Source organism: Ochlerotatus camptorhynchus, unplaced genomic scaffold (assembly GCF_037179485.1).
Source record: "Ochlerotatus camptorhynchus isolate MF236.1 unplaced genomic scaffold, CSIRO-AGI_Acam_v1.1 ptg000099l, whole genome shotgun sequence".
NCBI classification, from domain to species: Eukaryota; Metazoa; Arthropoda; class Insecta; order Diptera; family Culicidae; genus Ochlerotatus; species Ochlerotatus camptorhynchus.
Window position 1 is genome coordinate 1,867,276 of NW_027040589.1, and position 22,843 is coordinate 1,890,118.

Sequence of the window (22,843 nt, forward strand, 5' to 3'; positions counted from 1 at the left end):
CAACCGGGAAATAACCGAGAATATTTATATATTTTGAATGTATTTTCAAACTTGGAACTCTGAACTTTTACGGAATACCAAAAATTAAGTCTGAGCTCTAAAATAGATAGCAATGTCCTAGAGTTTCAGAAATCTGTCCATTTCAAGATCGTCCAAGATTATCGCAAATGATTCCAGTGAGAATGTCAAACGATTCCTATTTTTGGCAATCTTAGAAAGTTTTCCGATGTCTGATGTCCGACATTTTGACATTTCTGGGCCCATAATCTTGAACAGTTTTCTTAAATTTGCTACCAATCAAAGTATCAGAATCTTGAAAAAAAAATTATCTTGGACTTGAATTTCTGTGTACAATTTTGTACAATTTTCAATGTCTGAATTAACTCAATATTTTCTTTGGATCTTTTCATGATTTATTTAGACTTGTATAATGCTTTAAAATCTTGATAAAACTTGCAATGTTACTTGGGTTGTGACTTGTCCGAACATGAGATTTAAACTCGTGACTTTTAGCGTGAAAGATACTCTCAGGATTCTCCCATGATTCTTTTCGGTATTTCACAGAAAGTTTCCCCGTAATATGTAGATTCAGAATTCTGTGCAGAATACTTTAGGAGTTCCTTCCAGAATACGTTGGAAGTTCACAGTACATTTACCTTCGTACTCTCGCGAGAATTTGCTTTTCATTTATCTCAATAGTTTTTCTTAAAATTCCCGTAAAATATTCCTCAGAAAAGCTAAGTTATGTCCTTTCAAATTTAAAATATTCTTTCAACACTTTCTTGGCTCAGAACTGCAAGGAAAATTATCCTCAGAATTAACATGAAATTCATCTCGAAATGTCGTTGAGATAATATCCTGGATTTTTCTTGGGATTTTTATTGGAATTAATCGTTTTGTCAAGCTTCTGCATTTATGTTCCATCAGATGTCACTGCTGTCGTTGGCGGTGACATCTATCGGAAACTACGCACAATCTGGTTTCCTACAAATGTTTTGCAGTGTCAGGTACTCTATTTTGTAATCGTTGAAAGAGAAATCACAAATCGAGTGTGATCAAACTGCATGGCCGTAGGATTGGGCGATCTTTAGCAAAAGATTGATCTTGGAGGATCGATTTTATTTACGGCACTAGAATCGATCCATCGATTTAATCGGTACAAAAGAATCGATCTTTGCAGGATCGATCTTTTCTTCATAATGCTAAACTACCGTAATGCGCCGAATACCCGGTCATTTAAATTATAATTAAGTATAACGTCTAGTAGCGAAGACAACATATCAAGAAGGTACAGTAGCGCTGCGCTCGAACGAAGGTGGAAGCACCTTCAATATGGGTATTTTCGGAATCGTGGTGACGTATAGAGACCGGAAATCGATGTCCGACGCCATTTTGAAATCCAAGATGGCGGCTTCTGGTTATAATAAAATCTGGGAAACATTATCAAATACCCTTCAATATGGGTATTTTCGGAATCGTGGTGACGTATAGAGACCGGAAATCGATGTCCGACGACATTTTGAAATCCAAGATGTCGACTTCTGGGTATCGGGGGGGAATCGATGTCCGACGGCATTTTGAAATCCAAGATGGTGGCTAAAGGAAATGATATTGTTTCTATCTGTCCTATCCCATCATTGAGTCTATCTATAATTTTTTCTATCATGATAGTATCAAAGATGGGATAGGGGTTCTATCATGATAGACTGAGAGAGAATCTATCAGATAGAAACCTATCACTGTGATAGGCCTCTATCTGAGAGATGATATTATCACTATTTATCAGATAATTTTGATGCCTGCCCAGTAGACGTGGGTTTTTTTTTATCAAAGGCAAGTGTCACTCGAGCCATAATAGCAATTTATAAAATAACGAGCTAAAAATAATACAGCTAAGTGAAACAATTTTCTAGAATTTGTTCAATGCAAAGTTGCAACAGATTGTATTGGCTATCAAAGGCAACAGTAAACGCACCGAGAAACGTTATAGCACAGACAAACAGACGTAACTCTTCATTGTGTATCTTCGTTCATGCATTTAACGGTTGATTTGAATATTATCAGTTCCGCGAACTACTCGCCGCAGCGCTGGCATCGGATCACTTTGACGTTTCTATACATTCTATAGAACTTTTTTGCAATATTGTTTACGAGTTAGTGAGCAAGCTTGTTTTCCGCGAGAAGCCAGAGAGATGTCGTTACTGAGGTTATATGTTTTGAGATACTATGTTTTCAAGAACAAGTTTTTCAAAGAGTTACGTCTGTTTGTCTGTGGTTATAGCGAGTTATTAACAAAAGAGAAAATCGACGAAGAGAATCGATCATCGCGTTTACGCCCTTATGCATGCTCACCGTCGATATAATTGTCTTCCTTTTTTTTCATGACAAGCAGCTCGTGCGACACAGCTCACTCGGGGCGGTAGAAGGAAACGAGCAAATTGTTGGCAAGCTGCTTCACGGAGTAAAGCCGAAGATGATTTGCTATGCCTTTTCTCGATTCAGATCAAGCTATTTTTGTCCACATCCGTGTACAGCTTTCCCCCGAAGAACGCGTTACCCACTGAGTTCTACCCACCGCTTCGTCTCGGTGGGTTTTCAACCAAGCGCTCTGATTTTCTGCGAGTGGCTAGTTCTCCATTGGTACTGCTCACATGCAAAAAATCAGACCGACTGATTGAAACCCCGCGCGGGAAAAAGCGGTGGGTGCAACTCAGTGGGTAACGCATTCTTCGGGGGATAGCTGTATATCATTATGCTTCTACACCACTCCGATCGAGCTATGTTACAGAGCGAGTTTGTCATGGTAGTCGTAGCAACCGTTTTGTCTGTATCGTTGTTTGCTTTATGTGTTTGGATTCGCTGGTTCTCACCGATTTTGAGAGAGCGATATTTTCATGGTTTGGATGGGAGAGGAAAATGAATAATCGATGAAGAATTAGCGAAGAAATTATTGTCCATTCTCAGCTCTGCGAAAAGCAGCTTGAGTGATGCGTCTTGCAGATGGGCGAGAATTTTAAATGAAATACCTCTCAAACCTGTACTAGCAAAAGCTTTTCTAATTTATGGATTTAGTTATTTAATTGCAGGTGTAGTTTATTTTTTATAATCAAAATTAGGTTAGCAACACAAATTTTGTATTCTGGGGTGAAGCTGGTGGTCATGCTTGGTTGATTGGTTTCAGACAAAATCCTTTTGATGATACTAAATCGTTCATTTTAATCCTACTTCAGAGACCGGAAATTGAATAGAATATAAGTAATTACTCCTAACGCAGCACCAGAATGAATGCTGATTATGATCGGATTCTGAGAAACTGGTAAAATTTGCACATATCTCAACACTTCGAACTTGAAGTTAAGTTGCTTTTATTTAAAAAAAAACTGAAAACACAATATGTAATCAAACTTATTTCGCGACAATTAAAATCAAAATGAGTTTTCATTATGATAGGAACAGCAAACTTTAATATCAATTTGCTCTCATTTTGCCAACCGACTTTGCTGATAGTCCAATTTTGTTTTAATACTATAAAATTGGCCTCCCCGGATCAGATTTTAGTGATTTTAGGGGAGATAATAGCCTAAGTACAAAATCATCCAAATTTAACGGGGCTCAATAAATTGCAGCGTTGTTTCAAATAGTTTTTTAAATAATCTGATTTTAGAATCATAAATTTAAACTGGATTTTTTAATTATTGAAAATTTGCGGATAATTTAAACCAATTTCCCAATAAATTAATAGGAACATATAAATTTACTGGGGTAAATTATGGCCTCGGCACCTATTGACTGTTTTCGGCAACCAACATTCAAACATTAATTTAGTTGTATTTTCTCACCAAAATACTTTGCTGAATATATTTAAACGATTCCTTAGTCATTCAGCTTCAATCTGATTACATTTTTACGACTGAGTAAACCTGCTATGCCAGATTTTTCATCAAATGAAACATACATACTGCAAAACAGGCTTGCTTCCACTCACTTGCTATAAAAACATGATTTTCTGAATTTTGAAATCATTAGCTGTTATAATCATATTTTGTACTTGTTAGATACAAGAAGAGGTTGAAAGGCAAGTGTTTGACACATGAAACCTGTCAAGTTCGCTTTAAGATAGTCACAATCACCAATTTTCCAACTCGCGAGCGCTCACTCTGAGTGAACGCTCACGAATCATAAAATCGCTTATTGTAACACTCTGGTAGCGAAATTGACAGGTTATATGAGTCAAACACTTGCCTTTCAACCTCTTCTTGTATCTAACAAGTTCAAAATATCATTTTAACATCTAATGATTTCAAAATTCAGAAAATCATTTTTTTATAGCAAGTGAGTGGAAGCAACCCTGCTGCAAAATGGTTAACATGCAGTTCAAATGGAAAGGTTGCTTAAGAAAAATAGGTTGCCGAAAATAGTCACCCTTCCCTGAGAAGTTTTGTACAGATAAATGTAAACAAACAAACACGTTATATGTGTGGGTGACGCTAAAAAATTGCTGGTAAAATTGTGGATGCTGCTTAGCATGCCGAGAATACGTGAATTCTCCTATAAGAAATTTTCAATCATTTTCTAAAAAAAAGTTGATTTATGAAACCGGGATATTTTTGAATTAATAACCAGGAAAACCGGTGAAAAATCCAGAATTTTAAAATGGAAATTCAGTTGTCACCCTGAGAAAGCAAAACTTAAGCAAAGTTAATATTAGATAAGATAACCCAGACAACCAGAATGCACGTATATTCAAAGTTGTTTCCGTGATATACAAACATATATACAAACAAACAATTCGTATAGAATGCAAATAAATGGCTTATACGTACAAAAGTTGAAGCCATATACGTGCATATTTTAATTTAATTTTAAATGAGTTGGTTTAACTTCATATACGATTTAATCTGCAATAACAAATTAATTTTGAAAAGCCTTACGATGTAATCCGATTTAATTAATCATATGAAATAAGTTAAATTTCAGGCTAGATCCTAACCCAAGTATTTGTGGTTTTTTCACACTCTTGTCGACCATGTTTTAGACTTGAAGAATGTTTTACAGCTTCAATAAAACTTGGAATGTTGCTTGGGAAATTTTCAATTTAGGATCTCCAATGAGGCAGAAACCATCTTTTTCTCCATCTCAAGTATTAAAACTCCTAATTTAGTTCGTTTATTTGTAAGGCTCAATCGCGTTACCTTTACGGAGCCGATAATTAATTGTACTTTGTTTGTAACAAAATTCACTTAATTCTATGCACTATTCTATTCTATGTCTAGTAGGAGTACCCGAGGCTAGAGTGGTACATTGTCGAAGGATAGGAAAAAGGGGAGGAGCTTGGGGGTAGGGTTTTGTTGTCTCATCAGAGCGATGTCGCCAGAATGAACAGTAGTGTGGTTCTAGATTCGTCTGGAGTTCGATCGGCTATGGTGACCAGTGGGCGACGATGAGACTCATCGAGACGGGGGACAAGACAAACAAAATCTAATAAAGAGATACAAAAAACAAACGAATTAAATTCTTATACTAGACATTTGCAGAAACACATAAATCGAATGCATATAGCAGAGATCGCGGGTTGCCAAAACGTCTCTGATAGGGTTGTCTTCCTTGGGCCTCGAGGGTATTCAAAAGTAGCTCTCTGGCGGCGTAATTATCCGTACATTGCCAAACTTTTTAAAGCACTCTACAAGTCTAAATCATGGTCTACAGAACCCTCATAAAACCCAAATTGTTACTTGGGCACACCGACAGATGTTGCTGTCCACGAGGTTTATTCTATTGAGATGCGCATCTAGCGAGTAGTGGTTGGACATAAGTATCAAACCTACTCGCAGCTACATGGTAAACAAATACCATAATTTAAGTACCTTTCACTCAAATCAGCATAGTTAACATTTAAATTTAGAGTGGGGTCTCAGTATTTTGATTTTATTCCATTAGAATGAGTGAAGAAGACGAACAACTCAAAACTAGGTCAAATCAAAGTAACCCTTGGCCAAACCAATCCAACAGCGGGGTAGTAAAGTGTGCACGCTAAAAGCGAGTTCCCAATTGTTTGAACCCGTTTCAAATTTTACACAGCTCTTGGGGACCTCAATACAAATCGAAAGAGCCTTTCGATAATTGAATTCTTCGGTTTCAGGCAGAATAAAAATTTAAGACTTTAAAAAAAATGATTTTTTGGACTACCCTGGAAATGGTTACCCTAATGACAAAATAAAAAAAAATGCGGGTCTAAAATTTTGTGAAAATTACATTTTTTAAGAAATTCTGAGATCCACTTTATCATTTTGCTATGGAATGGTTGTATATCTAAGTTTTCTATCCCCTTGATATCCTAGCTTTTTTACTTCGTGATTTGGAAAGTTGTCCAAGCCTAAGATGTCACTAGTCCTGTTGGAAATTTCCAAAATAACTTTAAATTGTATATAATTTTGAATTGAATTCCCAGGTAACAATTTGATGCTTAACAAGTGTTGTTCAATCGATTTTAGTTCAGCCTTAGTTTGAATAATTGTTGTACATAGACCACGTTAACCTTTGTTCAGCTTTTAAACATCTAAATCTGGTGATTTTAATCAGCCAAAAGCTTAACAGTAATATAAATTATAAGCTTTTTAAGGCATTAAATAACAGTCTTTTCCAACCCTTGTTCAGCCTTCTAGTTTTATTAAGAATAAAATAATTTAAGACCGCTTCATACCTTATATATTTTTATGGGACTGCAACAAGGTGCTGACTAACTAATTGGATTTACATATTCATATCAAGAACAACGTGTGAAAAGGGCATACAAACTGTTTGTAAACAAACCTTCTTATGCCCTTTTCTCGCCACCCATATGACACCAACGCAGACCATTAACATTAGCGGGTAGGGGAAGCTTCCCCCTTCCCGATGATGTTGTTGGTTTGCGTGGGCGACCCTCGGTTGGTGTAAAAAGGGCCTACAAAGGTTTGTTTACAAAAAGCTTGTATGCCCTTTTCACATGTGGCTCTTGATATTGTTATTATAAGTCTAAAAATTACCTTTTCATTTCGGGATTCGAACCGGCAGTTACTGATTCACAGGCATCAGTAATACCTACTGGACCACTTAAGCATATGTGTGGAAAGAGGTATGATCATTAACTTGAAACACGTCAAATTTAAATTGAATAACAGCAACCGGAAGAGTATTATACAGCAATGCAGAATTGTAAACACAGAAATATAAATGTTAATGCTTCCAACGTCGTCGCAGCCCACTTCTACCTGGGGCGATTCATAATAAGCTCCTCTACCTTGTCTCTACTGCTGCCGTTGCTTGGGATTAGAAAGGTAGGCAGTGAATGTAGAAGAACTAAAATGCCGGAAATGCAACGAGTTAAACTGACTACATTTAACAAATCAGGCTATCAAAATATTTGTAGTGCATTGCTGATTTGTGGAGTAGTGTTAAGCTTAAATAAGGCTTGTTCAATCCTTAGATCAGGTAACTTATTGAGGTTGAATTATGGGGATGCAATTAGCTTCATCAACTAATAATCAACTATATATTCAGCCTGCTTTTAATCAGCTTTGTACACCTTAAATCAACCAATAATCAGCTTCTGTTCTCACTGTTCAGCTTGAATTGTTACTTGGGTTGTATATGAAGTATATGGTATCTGCGATCTGCCTGGTAAATTTTCCAAATTCTGAAAACTTATATTGTATTTCCTCCAGTTTTCTGCTGAAACTTTGTTGCCACTGACATCAGTTACTGAAATCAATCAATATTTAGCGGGAATTTAATTTCCGTAGCTTGAATGGCCACCCTGAATTTGCGATTACACGATCAATAATAGAGGCAAAAACAGCAATGAGTGTACTTTTGAAATTTTGTTGGCAATACAAAATTCAAGACAAAATGTCCATTTGCCTATGAATTCGTTTTTGTTTTCGAAAGCATTGCAAACTACACGAAAGCTAATTAAATACTTCAAGCAAAAAAAAACTTTGAAAATTCCACTAACATAAAAGAAAATGTTATGACTCGTTAGGTTTCATCTCGACAACAGCTGCTGGCCGCAGCTTTCCAGTTCATGTTTTGCAAGTAAAAACAAAGAACAAAAGTACGCCAACAATATTTTCCCTTCCAGCAGCCGAGTTTCGAATTTCGGGCTCCACCAAAATGTATGTCAGGTCAGACTCCACTCACTCACTCACTCACTCACTCACTACCACTCCGGCCGCCACAATTTTGTAAACGCTTCCAGAACCACCCGGCGCTCTGTTCCAGATTCTCGATGCTGCCACTTCTTCTTCTGCTACTACCTTTGATCCTGGGTCTGTCGTCGAGCATGTTAGTATGCTCGAATGTGTACATCAACTATGTACCCATATAAAAAAAAAATCCCTCAGGGAAGGCGCTTATGTATTATGTGCCCACCCTCCAACCTACTCCATTTTCCCGCGCGCGCTCACACTCACACCGACCGAGACTGAACTGGAGAGGAAGTGCAGAGGAAAAACCGCCACACGACTACATTGTAAGCTTGCCATTCTCGGGCGCGCGCCAGCCCGTCAACACAAAATATGTAACACTCGGGGCCTGATATAGGTCAGAAACGCTGCGCTCCACACTACACTCTCTGAACCCGCTCGGAGTTTCTGTCGTCGTCGTCGGCAGGCAGGCAGGCAGTTGAAAACGATTGTCCCTTCCATTCAAGGCGCGTTTCGAATCGAGGTCCTGGCCTGTTGTGAATGCAGTTAACTAGGTCCTGGCACCAAAGTTGCAGCAGTTTGTTTGCAGTAACAACAGCAGCCACCACCGCCTTGGCCGCTGCCATGATGATCCGATCACTCATGGCCAGCGAAGTGGCCTCGCTGGCCACTTCCGGGCGGTCCTTCGTGGCCCGCCGAACCATGGTGTTCAAACCGAAGGTTGACACTGGATTCAATTTGATTTCATTGTGCACTTGCGACGAGCTTGACCCGAATTTATTAATAATTGCTTTCTCTGTCTCCGTTCTCTGAATTGCAGGCGAGCCAACCAATCTACAAATGCACCTGGAAGGGTTGTGGCGTCATCTACACATCTTGTTCTGAGGTCACCGCTCACGTACGAAACGCACATCTAGGGTAAGCATCGGCGATTGATTGATTATCTGACCCAGTTGTTTAACTAAACCACAATTTTTTTTAACAGTCCCCGCAAACCGGACGAGGACAGCGACGAGGAGGATTTCTTCTTCACCGAGATTGAGGATGAGAGTGACAGTGGCCATAGTGCGCCCCATCCGCCATCGCCACCGACTCTGAGCCACCGCGACATGGCTCGACCCCCGCACGAGGATCCCGAGTACCAGCGGCAGATCGTTGGTAACTACAGGCAAGGGCTGCTGTCCTTGTCCTCCCAGCAGCTGCAGCAGCAACAGCCTCTGCAGCAACATCCACACCTGCAGCACTATGGACAACAGATCCAGCAGCAGCAGCAGCTCAGTGCTGCCATCAAACCGCCACTGCCAGGCCACCAAGCCGCCCAGCTCCATCTCCACCACCAGCAACAGCAGCAGCAGCAAAGTCTGAACAATAACAACAACAGCAACAGCAGCAACAACAATGCCATCAGCCAGTCGGGAAGCAACAGCAATGGAAGCAGTGGTGGCGGCGGCGGTGGCAGCAGTAATGGCGGCAGCAGCGGAGCCATCCTCCCGCACAGCAACACGTCGCCGCTGATACATCACAACTACACCTGGTCGCAGGTTAGTCCGGTGAGTAACCACAGAACGGTGCCCCATGGTGGGTGGAATTGGGAAATGTGATTGAGAGTGGACATTCGGTTCGAATGAAAACATGCCTACTGCTAAAGTACCATGCGTTTCCACAATTTGGTAGTGCAGAAGAGTAGGGTCCGAAAAAATAATTTACAGAGGGAGATAATTTGAAAAACTCTCCGTTTAGCGTGCCATAGCTCTAGTGTCTAATGAACAAGATATCTTTGAACAGGATGCGCTGCAACCGGTGTTCTAGTTTTCGGTGGAGATTTTTCTGAAGTCCAATTGAAATGGTCTTGCCCTGTGCTGTCATGATAAATTAAGATTTGTTTATGTGGTGTTTACATCTGTGCTGCTTTGCTTGCGCTAGTGTACTGTACTTAAAAGTAGCCAGCATAATGTAAACAGGGCGTCAGCATCTATCAGCATGAGCTTTCAGGAACAACTGAAAATCATGAAGAGAGAAAGGATCGAAGGTTTACCAAAGATTCACAAACCCGGAAACGAAATGAGGGAGATTATCTCGGCTGAAGGATCCCCCACTCATAAGCTAAAGGAATTTCAAAATATGCCTAAACCCTATACCACTCGCTCAGTTCACAGCACTTCAGGCATCAGGAGAGATTCGGCCTTTTAGAGGACTGGCTTCTGAAGCAACGTGAGGATTCTAGTTGGAAAAACAAAGTTCGATCATATCTCAAGCTTACTCGTCTTTGTATGGAGGAAAATTGTTTCATTTTCAGAGGAAATTTTATAAACAAACTAAAGGTGCTCCTATGGGCAATCCGCTTTCTCCATTTTTTTTTTGTGAATTGTTCATGGCTAACCTAGAAAATACTCTGGAGGATAGGAATTTGTTGCCCAAATGTTGGTATAGGTACGTGAATGACATTTTTAGCATTGCCAAAAGGGAAGATATATCAAAAACTTTGGAAACCATAAGTAACGTTCACAAGGACATCAAATTTACTTAAGAAGAAGAGAGAGAGACGGCAAACTCCCCTTCTTAAGATCTTCCCATCATCAGGAAATAAATTCGACAAATTTAAAAGACAGAAATTCATGCTAATTGGTTGAGCTGGCTGAGCTAGTGAACTAGAATTAGTGTAAACAGCCCATTACAGAGCCACCGTAATTGTAATTTGGGAAGTTGCACACAGTTTAGTACTTGTCTGCAATCAGCTCGCCAGAAAGCATTTTTCAAGTCCAAATCGATATAAAACCCAAATTGATGTCCGGCGTTTATGTCTTTGGACTTTGCTTTTCCCAACGGACATAAATTTAGGCCGTCTTTCGGTCAGCGACAGCTAGCCCTGATGAAGATTTCATCCCCTGGGTTGAAGCGTTGAGGATGATAAAACTTTTTTTTTATATTCATGAGTCTAGACTTTTCCCGATGTTTTCGGTGCTTCCTTGAAGTGAATGGAACTGTTCCAAAAATCTCTTATCTTCAATCACGTTCTCTAGACTTCTCTGAATTTCTCAGAATTACTAATAATTACTCATTATTAGTGTACTCCTAGACTGAGTGAAGTGTTTGGGAATTTTCCTCATTTTCGAGAAATTCTTCCTGATTTCCCACGGCTTTTGCCCGGAAAATTCAACTCACATTTGAGTAAATCCACTTTTGACGCAAATGACGTGTCGACGTGATTCAATTTTGAGTCGATCTGATCGACCGTGTATACGCCCCGCAAATTGTGTGTGGAAAGCATAACCATCAGGCGTGAAGCTTTGAAATTCGATTGTGGAAGAACCAATGGTATTCTACAGCTGTCAAACCCCCTACATTCAGTTTGAATTCAACATTGTTTTCGATTTTAACATTCTGGAACCGATGGGATTTTTGGTATAGGGGTATATTCTTATTCAATGGCAAAACTAAGAGATTGCTTTGATATTCCATCCACATGAAGGTTTCAAAATGTCGCTCGGTAATAGCCCCCTGGGAAGAACGTAGATAACTCCTAAATGTATGCTTCCAAGGATTGAAATCAGTATGGAGATCGTCCCTAACATAGGCATTTTACCCCCATATATCTCCCCTACATTGGCTCTTCAGAATCTTAACCTATTATTTATTTATTTATTTATTATTCTCTTCATCGGACTTTTGTTGTCTAAATGAAGATTGATGGGGAAAAGCCTATTTGGCAAATATTTGCGCAAACAGGCGTAAAAACCCCATATCTTTTCAAAATACAAGAAGCAAGGAGAAAACACATCAATTATAAAAATAAACACCAAATAATAATAATAATACTATGGTCTTCATCATAAAAAAAAAATAACCTCGTCGTATAGCATCGAGTTGTCCTTGGAACAGTCGAGGCCGTCATCGCAGAGTTGATCGGGAACAAAAAAGGAAACAGGTAGTAAAATTCATCAGATGTACATTAATGGACAGCTTCTCACCGTCTTGCAACGATTTGCTGATTGAAAGCAGTTGCATGTGTCGAACCGTATCGTCACCTATCCAGCAGACTACGTTGAATCCGTTGACGAAATGTTTCCACTGTGCAGTTGAAATCGAAAAAAAAACATAGAATTCATTGAAACGGGCAGACATGAACCGTATTGGATCATGTAATCCGTAATTAGCTGCACGGGGTCCGAGATGCAGGAAACTTCTCGATCGTAGAACTCGTTCAGGTGCATAGATTTCGAATTCAGCCAAAATCCCGGGAGAGTCGATTTCGCTTATCAGCACTTTTGCTGCAAAAACTGCCTGGTTAATCTTCCACCTACGTTCAAGAGTTTCAATACCCAGTAGTTGGCAACGATCTTCGTAGGGTGGAAGGTTCGTAGGATCGTACCAAGGAAGGTGGCGAAGAGCGTAACGAACGAATTTCCTCTGAACAGACTCGATCCTCGCTATCCAAACTGTTTCATACGGACACCATACTACTACACCAAATTCCAAGATCGATCGCACTAGAGAACAATATAGAGCTGTCAGGCAGGTAGGATCCCGAAACTCATCAGAGATCTTAAAGATGAATCCGAGTTGCCTGTTGGCTTTGGCTATGATATCCGTGTAATGTAGCTTAAATGTCAAAGCAAAATCAAGTGTAATTCCTAGATCACGAACGTTGTCCACACGCTGCAGAGGTTGGTTATCGATCGTATAATTGAATGCAATAGGTTTTAGCTTGCGATGGAAAGTGATGATATTGCATTTTTGAACACTCAACGTGAGAAAATTCTTCCTAGAGCACCACTCTTCGAAACTATCCATCAGGTGCTGCAACCGCAGGCAGTTAGTAAAGCATCGCACAACCACGTACATCTTGACATCGTCTGCATAGAATGATCGGCAGCCAGTTGGAAGTATCAAACCGATTTCGTCCCAAATTGCTGCCTTGAGGAACGCCTGAGTTGTTTGAAAAATATATTCGGATTGATCAGACCCGATTTTCACACAAAGCTCTCGATTGGTAAGATACGATTCAAACCAACGAGTGAGTCCATGAGAAACACCAAGCTTCTCGAGTTTGGCAATTAGAATGGCATGATCGACCCGGTCGAAAGCAGCCTTGAGATCCGTGTATACGACGTCCACCTGTGCCCCTGCCTCCATATTCCGTAGGCATAGGGAAATGAACGGAGCGAGGTTTGTTGAGACCGAACGTTTGGGGTGGAAACCATGTTGGTCAGGAGAAATGTAGTTTCTACAGCGGGCAAATAAAGCGTCGTTGATGATTATCTCGAATACTTTCGAGCAGGCACAAAGTGACGTAATTCCTCGGTAAATCTCCACATTTTGTTTGTCTCCTTTCTTGAAAATAGGGAACATGAACGAAGATTTCCAACGAGAGGGAAATACACCTTGTTGTAACGAAATATTGAACAGCTTTGAAAGCGGAGAGGAAAGCTCTGTTGAGCATCTTTTGAGCATGGACGATGGAATGCCGTCAGGCCCAACAGCGTTCGAGAATTTCTGCTTCTGGATGGCAGAGTCGACGAGGTCCAATGTGACCGTGAAAATATCAAAGCTGAACGCGTCACTGGGAGTATCTCTGATCCCTTCAGCAACTTGGTTTAACGATGCCGTTGAATCGTTAAAACACTCTTGAAATGCTCAGCCAGGAGGCTACATTTCTCTAAAGAAGTGTTGGCTCTTTTATCGCTTAGATGAATCTCAACCGGTAGCCCATCCCCTTTCCTTTTTGTCTTCACAAACGTCCGAGATTGGTCTGCATACGTCTTGAGTACTTCTTGTTTAGAAAGCGGTTGTACAATCGGTAGCAATTACTTGCTAACGAAAATAATCGCTTGGTGAATGGATTCCGGGACTGGCTGTATTTTCGAAGAGCCTTCGATCTCACAAGCATCAAGTGTTGTAATCAAGCATTGGACCATGCAGGTTTTGGAGCAGGTCTCCTCAGAGGCACACAATCCATTATTAACCGGCTAACAACTTCGTCGAAATAGTTAACACAAGTCAAGCGACTGCCAATCTACCTGGACCAGTGAGTGATTCAATGCGACGTAGTCAGTCCAGGCTTTGTACATCAACAGTGTTTTCATAGAGAACAGGAACTGATCGATTGATGAATGCTTCCAACGCTGGATGATCGGCGTCTAGATGTATCAGAGGCTCGGATGCCTCAGCGACACTGCACTCTAGTGCGGTGGCTTCGTTCACCAACACAAGATCAAGCAGCCGCGAGTTTCTGTTTGGTACAGAATTAATTTTCATTAAACCATGCAGGCTAAAACCATCCAAAAGAGCACAGCAGGAAGCAGGCCTGTACGACCGAAGAATGTCAATGGTTGGATGATCATTCGCGGAGATATTCCAAACAAGCCCAGACTGGTTATCGTCGCCAAATAGCAGAGCTAGATCGTTGTGATGTAATCGGGACGAGCTCAAATTCGATTTACGGTCAGGAGGAAGGTACATAACGCCGATGCTTACCATGTTGTGTGACGTCGTAGTCTTCACCCATAACTGCTCAAGAGAAGTACTAACCGGAGCAGGATCGAGGCAACAGTTCAGTCGTTTGGAAACCGCAATCAAGACGCCACCACCGCGTGATTTGGCACTGTTCATCCGGTTACGGTCGAACCTACTGCCAAATAATTGTGCTGAGTGAATTCGATCATCTAGCCAGGTCTCGGTAAGAACTATTGCATCGTAGTTGGACTCAACAGCAGTCAAGAATAAGTCGTCAATTTTAGTTCGCAAGCCACGAACATTTTGATAATACACCACAAGTCCATCGGATAACATAGGTTGGCACTCGGAAAGGCAAGGTTCAGTCGGTGGTGAAGAAGACGTTGCGCTGAAACGTGGAGGCTGATCAGGCGAGGAATTGGTTTCAATAAACCGATTGAGTGACTGTGAGGTCTCAAACTAACTTTTGGTGAAGAATTGTTTTCCAGTTTTACGGATTGATTCCACTGCAACTTTTTAATAAACAAGGCTACAAAGAACCGCTACTTTGTGTTCCGGTATTCAGCTCATTTTTATACTGGCGGTTGAACTTTGACAGCCGCGTTAGAATTCTACGGTAGCCGCCAGCCAGATTTTTTTTCTTAAGATCCGCAATACATGAAAGTTCTTATTTCCTTTATTTAACGTCGGTCTCTGTTCCGCAATCTAGTGCCAATCACAGACGGACATCGATTGTCATCCATTGACGGCAATCGAATGTGCAGAAAGGCAGCTTCCACACTTGCGTAGGATATCGCACCCATTCAAACACACATGGGCCGGGACCAACGGCTTTATTTCCCTTCCGAAGGAAGACGTGACCACAGATTTTTATGCCTCAGAAAAACCCCACCGACCTCGGCTGGGATTGAACCCAGACCCATCGGGGTGTTAGAAAGCAGTCACGCTTACCACTACACCACCGGCGCCGGCATACATGAAAGTTGATTAATCCGAGATTTTGGACACAGTTCAATTCGACAGTGAGCATGCACAAGGGCGTAAACGCGATGATCGATTCTCTTCGTCGATTTTCTATTTTGTTAATAACTCGCTAGATTTAACTTTTCTCGATGCGTTTGCTGTTGCTTTTGATGGCCAATACAACCTGTTACAACTCTGCATTGATCAAATTCTAGAAAATTATTTCGCTTAGCTCAATCATCGCATATACGCCCTTATGCATGCTCACTGTCGAATTGATTGGCGAATCGCTAAAGTACCTATTAGAGAGGGTCTAGTATAAGAGAGGAGCGGATTCAAAACAAACTGCCTTGGCAGTCTATGCCTGGGTGGTTTCTAGCAACACTGCCAATACAATCAAGATAGGCGCTGCTCGATTGGCTCTGGCTTTGACAGTTCGTTTGACTCAAAACCAGCCAGTCCGCTCCTCTCTTATACTAGACCCCGTCTTTCTTCTAGTGCCGTAATCCGGAGGCAAATTGAGCACTTTTTAACGTAAAGCTGGGTTTAGACTAGGCACGTCAAATGATCAACTCAGTTGAATTCAATTGGTTTGAAAAGTTGAGCCTGGTTCAACTTTTTTTCAATTCAAGTGAGTTGATCAAGTAAGTTGAATGACATGGTTTACACGTTCAATTCGCGTTCAAGTCAGTTGAATTCAACTGACTTGATCAATTGACTTGCCCTGTCTAAACCTGTAACGGGATATAGGAGGGTGGCAAAAGGAAGGAACAAAACAGCCTCCGCTTAAGCGCCAGACAAGTCGAAACCTGCCGCGAAGGAGCGTGCTAAATCTCAAAATCCCGTACCCGGCTGAGACCTCAGGGCGAGTCCTTGTCTTTGACCTCCAACCCAAAACCGAACTTCTGAACACCGCGGTGCTAAGCAACAACTTATAGAACAAAAACGGAACAACTTCAGGGTAGATTGGTGTCCTTTGTAGGTTTGCCAATCCAGAGCCTATACTACTGCGACCCGAACCGAATGTACCCTGTAAAACTACCTCTTTGAAGACCACGCTTTCAGCTTTCTAGAAAAGAATCTACAATCTTGTCATGCTACTTCCATTTTATTCTGTCGAGACATTAACGAAACCCAACTTCCTTTCCTAGCTCTTCTATCTATTCATTGCTATAGCTTAACGACTAGGGTTAGTAAGTTTTAACAATTTTCATTTGCTCAGAATTACTTGCCAATTCTCTTCGCGCGCGCGCATTCCTACGTGGTCACACGACGCAGGACAAGTGCACTTGCTGGGTAGTTCATCTACTCGCCACTCACTCGCTCTCCGGCGGTAGCGTACATACGTGACGGTTCGTGTCCTCGACGACCGTGCGACGTAACGGTAATGAAGGTGGTGAGCTTGTGGCCGAGAACACCGGGGACGATGGTGGTGAGCTTACGATGTCAGTGGAAAAAGCTTCCAAACGTTTGCTGTCACGTCAGCTAATACCGTTCCACGTGTCAGTCACGAATTTCACCACGCCGTGTGCCTTATCGGCCCAAAACAACCGACATACAGTGAAGGTTTCCACGGGGTGTCACTGTGCACGGTTCCGCTAGACTGGTCCTGGGGGGTACACCTTCGTTTGAAGGGAAATCTTCAAACGGTTTTACAAAAAGCATTAAAACCTAACCTCGAATCATATCTATTATCTTTACCTGTCACTACAGAACCGTAGGTTTAACGTGCTGGTGGTCCCGTGCGTTTAGGATTTCGTGCAAGTGGTTCCACCTAGCAAGAGCTGATTTATAACCCTATTTTTTTTTTTTTTTTATAATTTATACGGTTTTACACTTCACTTACGTTCATTCGGGCAGCAACGCTGCGTCCTATGGGACACTCAGTCTCCTTGTCAGCGGCTTCTATGACCACTTTTTTTCCGTAAATATCTTCTCTAGCTTTCACTAATATTCGTTAACAACTTTTTCACGACTTAACTTTTACTTTTACTTAAGTTTTACTCGAGTTATAATTCTCGCACAATGTACGTTTTCGTCTACTTTCCGATGAGCACTATCGAACTTGTCTCTATCGTGGTCAAACTTTAAGAGGCAGCCTTACAAAAGATTGGGATCTATTATCCCCCTTATGTGCGAACGTTTCCCGAAGTCGTTGTGTTAGTGAACGTGGCCTACATCCGTTCTGTCATAGTTCGAAAACCGCCAACTTAGACCCATCTGGTGTTTCATTGCGAATAGGGATCAGAGATAGAGAACGTTTTTTTGATAATAGCGAAGGCTAGTTTTGATAACTGTTCAAATTTAAAAAAGAAATAATTTTTAATTAATTATTTTTTTTTTCTTTTTGAATAGGATTGGAAGGGTGTCAACAAATTAAGGGATCTTTATATTTTATTAGATGGAAGTCTGTAACCTCGTTACAAACCCAGCTTAAGAGACCAGATTTAATCTGCCGTGGATTTGACTCTTATGATGCCCAGTTAGTCTGAACTCAACTCTACGTTTCAATATTAACCTTCAAAGATCGATAGATAGAGCTTTGGAATGATTTATCTAAAACATTATTAGCGCTTCCGGTTTGCTGAATTCCGAGATGGCGACTTCCGGTTTGTGGAAAACTATCAAACACCCATCAATAGGAGTATTTTCGGAACGGGGACGATGTATAGAGGCCGGAATTTGATGTTTGATCCCATTTTGGAATTCAGCATGGCAACTTACGGATAGTGAATAACGCAAATACCCAACAATATGGTTATTTTCGAAGCGAGGACGATGAGTGGACCCCGGCGATCAATGTTTGACACAATTCTGGAACCCCTAAATGGAAACTACCTGCCAAATACTGTACAATATGGGTATTTTTGGAACGTGAACGACGTGCTAAGGCCAGAAGTGGATGTTTGACGCCATTTGGAAAACCAATATGGGGACTTCCGGTTGTCAAAAGCTGTCAAATACTCAACAATATGGGTAGTTTAGGAACGGGGACGACATGTGGAAAATCAGACTCTATGACATTACCCCGAATGTCACTTCCACGAATTCCATTACCCCGAATTCCGGTGTTCCGAATGATTCCTCGATTCAGAAAAAGTAAAGTTTTCATCTTTTAAGCATGTGCAGTAGGGTGGGTCGAGTTTATATGGTAGATCACAACCCTATGCTCACCACTGTTCTTTCGATGCGTAGTGAAGTCCTCAACAACTGTGCAATTTTTGCACGAATTTGGTTATGATCTGAAACAATACTATTAATAAGCTATCCAACAATTAAAAAAAAATTCTTCATTTTTATCCAACCTCGGATTAAGATTGGAAATACCATGCAGAAGAACTTTTTCCAAGACCGCAAATCGTTTTAACATCTGAGAAAAAAAGCTTATGATATTTTACTACAGGCCTATTGTTCAGCTCCTACCTACAGGCGTATTATGAGCTTGTAGGTGTGAGTGAAGCATTTGGTCAATGTAAAAGTTTAGTAGCTTTTAGTACATAGATCAAATCGATTTGCAGTCTTCGGCAAAGTTGTTTTGTATAGTGTTCTCAATCTTATTCTGAGATTTGGTTATATTTAAGCAATATTTGAATTTGGTAATCAAATAAATAGAATCGTTCCGTTTCCCATACATTTACCCGTAAAAATTTAAAATTCTCTCGAAATTCCAATTCATAACCAAATTCGCTCAAATTTTGCAATTGTTGGGGACCTGAATGTGTTTTGGGAATGCATGGGGTGCAATATTGACCCACCCTAATGTGCAGCATTCCATAAAATATGTCGTATTCGACAATTTGACTGAGAAGCCGTTGAACTCAAACATATGCGGTTCAAATAAAAGAAAGATGAAAACGGCAAGTGCTTTTTGCTTTTACGTCATGAAGGAGATGAAAAAAGCAACTACGTACCTAAATATATTCTTTGAGAAGTGAACTACCAGTCAAACAGGTGTGAAAAAAGAATTATCAGTTACTAAAAGATTCATTGCATATTTTGTTCATGGTGCCAAGAATTCAAGAAAGCAGCGAGAACTTCAATGAAGTACAAATAAGCCCAATGGAAATTAAGATAATTTCTTGGAAGTTCTCGGAACTTCTGGAAAGTTTCGAGAATTTCTAGGTAATTCTTGAAATTTCTTGGAAGTTCCGGAAAGTCACAAGAACTTCCTCGAAATTCCGAGATCGTTCCAGAAATTCTGAGAATATCGCAGAAGTCCCGAGGACTACTCATTAATTCTGAGATTTATCTGACTTATAACGAATATTTGTAGTACCCGTGAACCTCGAATACAACGCATATTTCATCCAATTTAACATACGTTTTCAATGCAAAATTACACCAAATCATGTTCCCAGAATGCGATATACATTCGTTATGAGTCCGGTAAGACAGTAGATCTTTCCGCAAATGATCCGAGAACCTCCCAATATTTCCGAGATATTCCAAGTACTTCCCAGACGTCCCGAGAAGTTACCGGAAAAGACTAAAACTTTCAAATGTTTTCGGAATTCTCGAAACTTCGGGGAAAGTCCGGGGAGTTCTGGAAAGTGGTTGGATCTTCTAGGAGACGTTTTCGGGAATTTTCGAAAGGTGATGAAAATTCTGGGAAAACCATCCAACTTCTGAGAAGTATTAGCAATTTCTGGGAACCACTCGGATCTTGTCAAGTTCTTGGAACTTCTTGGAAAAAGTCTGGAAAGATGTGGAAAGTTTTCGGAATATTCGTGAAGTAATCGGAATTTTCTGTATCTTCTAGCTAATTCCCGAAACTTGTGGAAAGTTCTCGGATCTTCTGGGAAGATTTTGAAATTTCTAGCACGTTCTTTGAATTATTATAACGATCTTTAAACTTCTAAGAACTTCTTGGGATTTCTAGAACAATTTTAAATCTTCTGCGAAGGTCTCCAAATTTCCGGAACGTTATCTGTTCTTGGCATTTTTGGATGGTTCTTTTGGGAAGCTCACGGAAATTGTGGGTAGTTCTCGGACGTTCTTTGAAGTGCACGCATCTTTGAGAGAATCTGTCGGAAATTCTGGGAAGTTCTCGAATCTTAAGGAACATTCTAAGAGGTTCTCGGAATTTCTGACAAGCTTTTGGAAATTCTAGAAAGCTCTTGGGACTGATGGGGAGTTTTCGAAATTTTTGGGAAGCTCTCTCAGATTCTGGGAAGTTCTCGGAATTTCTGCGAAGTTATTGAATCTTCTGGAAAGTTTAAGGAACTCCTGGAAAGCTCTCGCAATTTGATGTAAATGCACGGATTTTTTTGGGAAGTTCTCAGATCTTCTTAGAAATTCTTGGAACTTATGGAAACTCTAAAAAATTCTGAAGAGCTCTCAGAATGTCAGAGAAGTTCTCTGAACTTCTGAGAAATTTTAGGAATGTCTGTGAAATGCGCCAATTTTCTGGGAAGCTATCGCCATTTTTGGCATTCTTGCAAGAAACTTCTGGGAAGCTCTCAGAAATTGTGGGCAGATCTCGGACGTTCTTTGAAGTGCACGCATCTTGTGAGAATCGGTCGGCAATTCTGGGAAGTTCTCGAATCTTCTGGGAAATCTGCAAAATCTTCTAATCTTTCTGACAAGCTTTTGGAAATTGCGGAAAGCTATTTTTGGGAAGCTCTCGCATCTTTTGGAGAAGCTCTCCAAAACTCTGAGAAGTTGAGAGGTAATCACGGATCTTCTAGGAAGTTTTTGAATTTCTGTGAGATCTTCTTTTGGAAAGTTCTCGGAATTTTTGGGAAATTCAAGGATCGTCTTGGAAGAAACTTCTGGGAAGCTTACAGCAATTGTGGGTAGTTCTCGGACGTTCTTCGAATTCGTGAAATCTTCTAAGACGTTCTCGAAAATTCTGAAAACTTCTCTAAACTTCGGAGAAAGTTCGTGGAATGTCTGCAAAATTGAAGGATCTTCTGAACAGTAATCAAAAGGAACTTATGGGAAGCTCACAGAAATTGTCGGTAGTTTTCGGATGTTCTTCGTTGTGAATCTCATGAAATTCAAGAATCTTCTGAACAGTTCTTGGAAGAAACTTTAGAATCTGTCAGAAATTCTGGGCAATTCTCGTAATTTTTTGGACAGTTCGCGTAATTTTTGGAAAATTCACGAATCTTCTGGGATTTTCGCAAAATCTTCTAGGAGGTTCTCAGAATTTCTGACAAGCTTTTGGAAATTATGGAAAGCTCTTGGAACTGATGGGAAATTTTCGAAATTTTTGGGAAATTTTCGCATTTTTTGGGGAAGTTCTCAGAAATTTTGGGAAGTTTTCAAAATTTCTGCGAAATTCTTAAATCTTCTGCAAAGTTTATGGAACTCCTGGAAAGCTCTCGGAATGTTCGGGAAGTTTTCGCATTTTTTGTAAATGCATGGACTTTTTTGGGAAATTCTCATATCTTCTGAGAAATTCTCGGAACTTATGGGAAGCTCTCAGAATTTTTGGGAAGTACGCCGTTCTTCTATGATTTTTTTTTTAGTTTTCTGTAAAGTTCTCAGCATTTTTGGAAAGTTCTCCAATTTCTGCGAAATTCAAGGATCTTCTAAATAGTTTTTGGAAGAAACTTCTGGGAAGCTCACATAAATTGTTGGTAGCTCTTGGTGTTCTTCGATGTGTATGCATATTGTAAGGATCTTTCGGAAATTCTGGGCTCTCGGAATTTCTGACAGGCTTTCGGAAATTCTGGAAAGCTCCCGGAACTGATGGGAAGTTTTCGAAATTTTTGGGAAATTCTCGCATTTTTTGGGGAAGTTCTCAGTGTAAAGTTCTTGAATCTTATAGGAAGTTTATGGAACTCTCGTAATTTGATGTAAATGTATGGATTTTTTTGTTTTTGGGAAAGTCTCAGATCTTCTGAGAAATTCTCGGAACTTATGGGAAACAATTGAAAATTCTGGAAAGCACTCAGAATTTCTGGGAACTTCTCTGAACTTCTGACAAAATTTTGGAATTTCTTTGAAATTCCCCGATCTTCTGTTTCTGGAATTTCTGGGAAACTCAAGAATCTTCTGAACAGTTCTTGGAAGAAACTTTAGAATCTGTCAGGGGCAATTCTCGTAATTTTTTGGACAGTTCGCGTAATTTTTGGAAAATTCACGAATCTTCTGTGATATTCGCAAAATCTTCTAAGAGGTTCCCGGAATTTCTGACAAGCTTTTGGAAACTGTTGGGAAGTGTTCGATATTGTTGGGAAGTTCTCGCATCTTCTCGGAGGAAGTTTTCAAAATTTCAGCTCTCGGAATTTTTGGGA

The 22,843-nt window shown here is 40.4% G+C and overlaps 2 protein-coding genes across 3 annotated transcripts in view; both read left to right on the plus strand.

Moving 5' to 3' along the window:
* Positions 1–22,843, plus strand: part of Glut4EF (Glucose transporter 4 enhancer factor) — a 258,287-nt gene that overhangs the window by 231,849 nt on the left and 3,595 nt on the right. For both annotated transcript variants that reach the window (XM_065219116.1, XM_065219117.1), the window contains 2 exons: positions 9,004–9,101; positions 9,169–9,733. In XM_065219116.1, the coding sequence (XP_065075188.1) occupies positions 9,004–9,101; positions 9,169–9,733 (663 nt within the window). The remainder of the gene's footprint in view (positions 1–9,003; positions 9,102–9,168; positions 9,734–22,843) is intronic.
* LOC135698958 (serine proteinase stubble) overlaps positions 1–22,843 on the plus strand; it is a 667,696-nt gene that overhangs the window by 22,175 nt on the left and 622,678 nt on the right. The gene's annotated exons all lie outside the window — the stretch shown is intronic.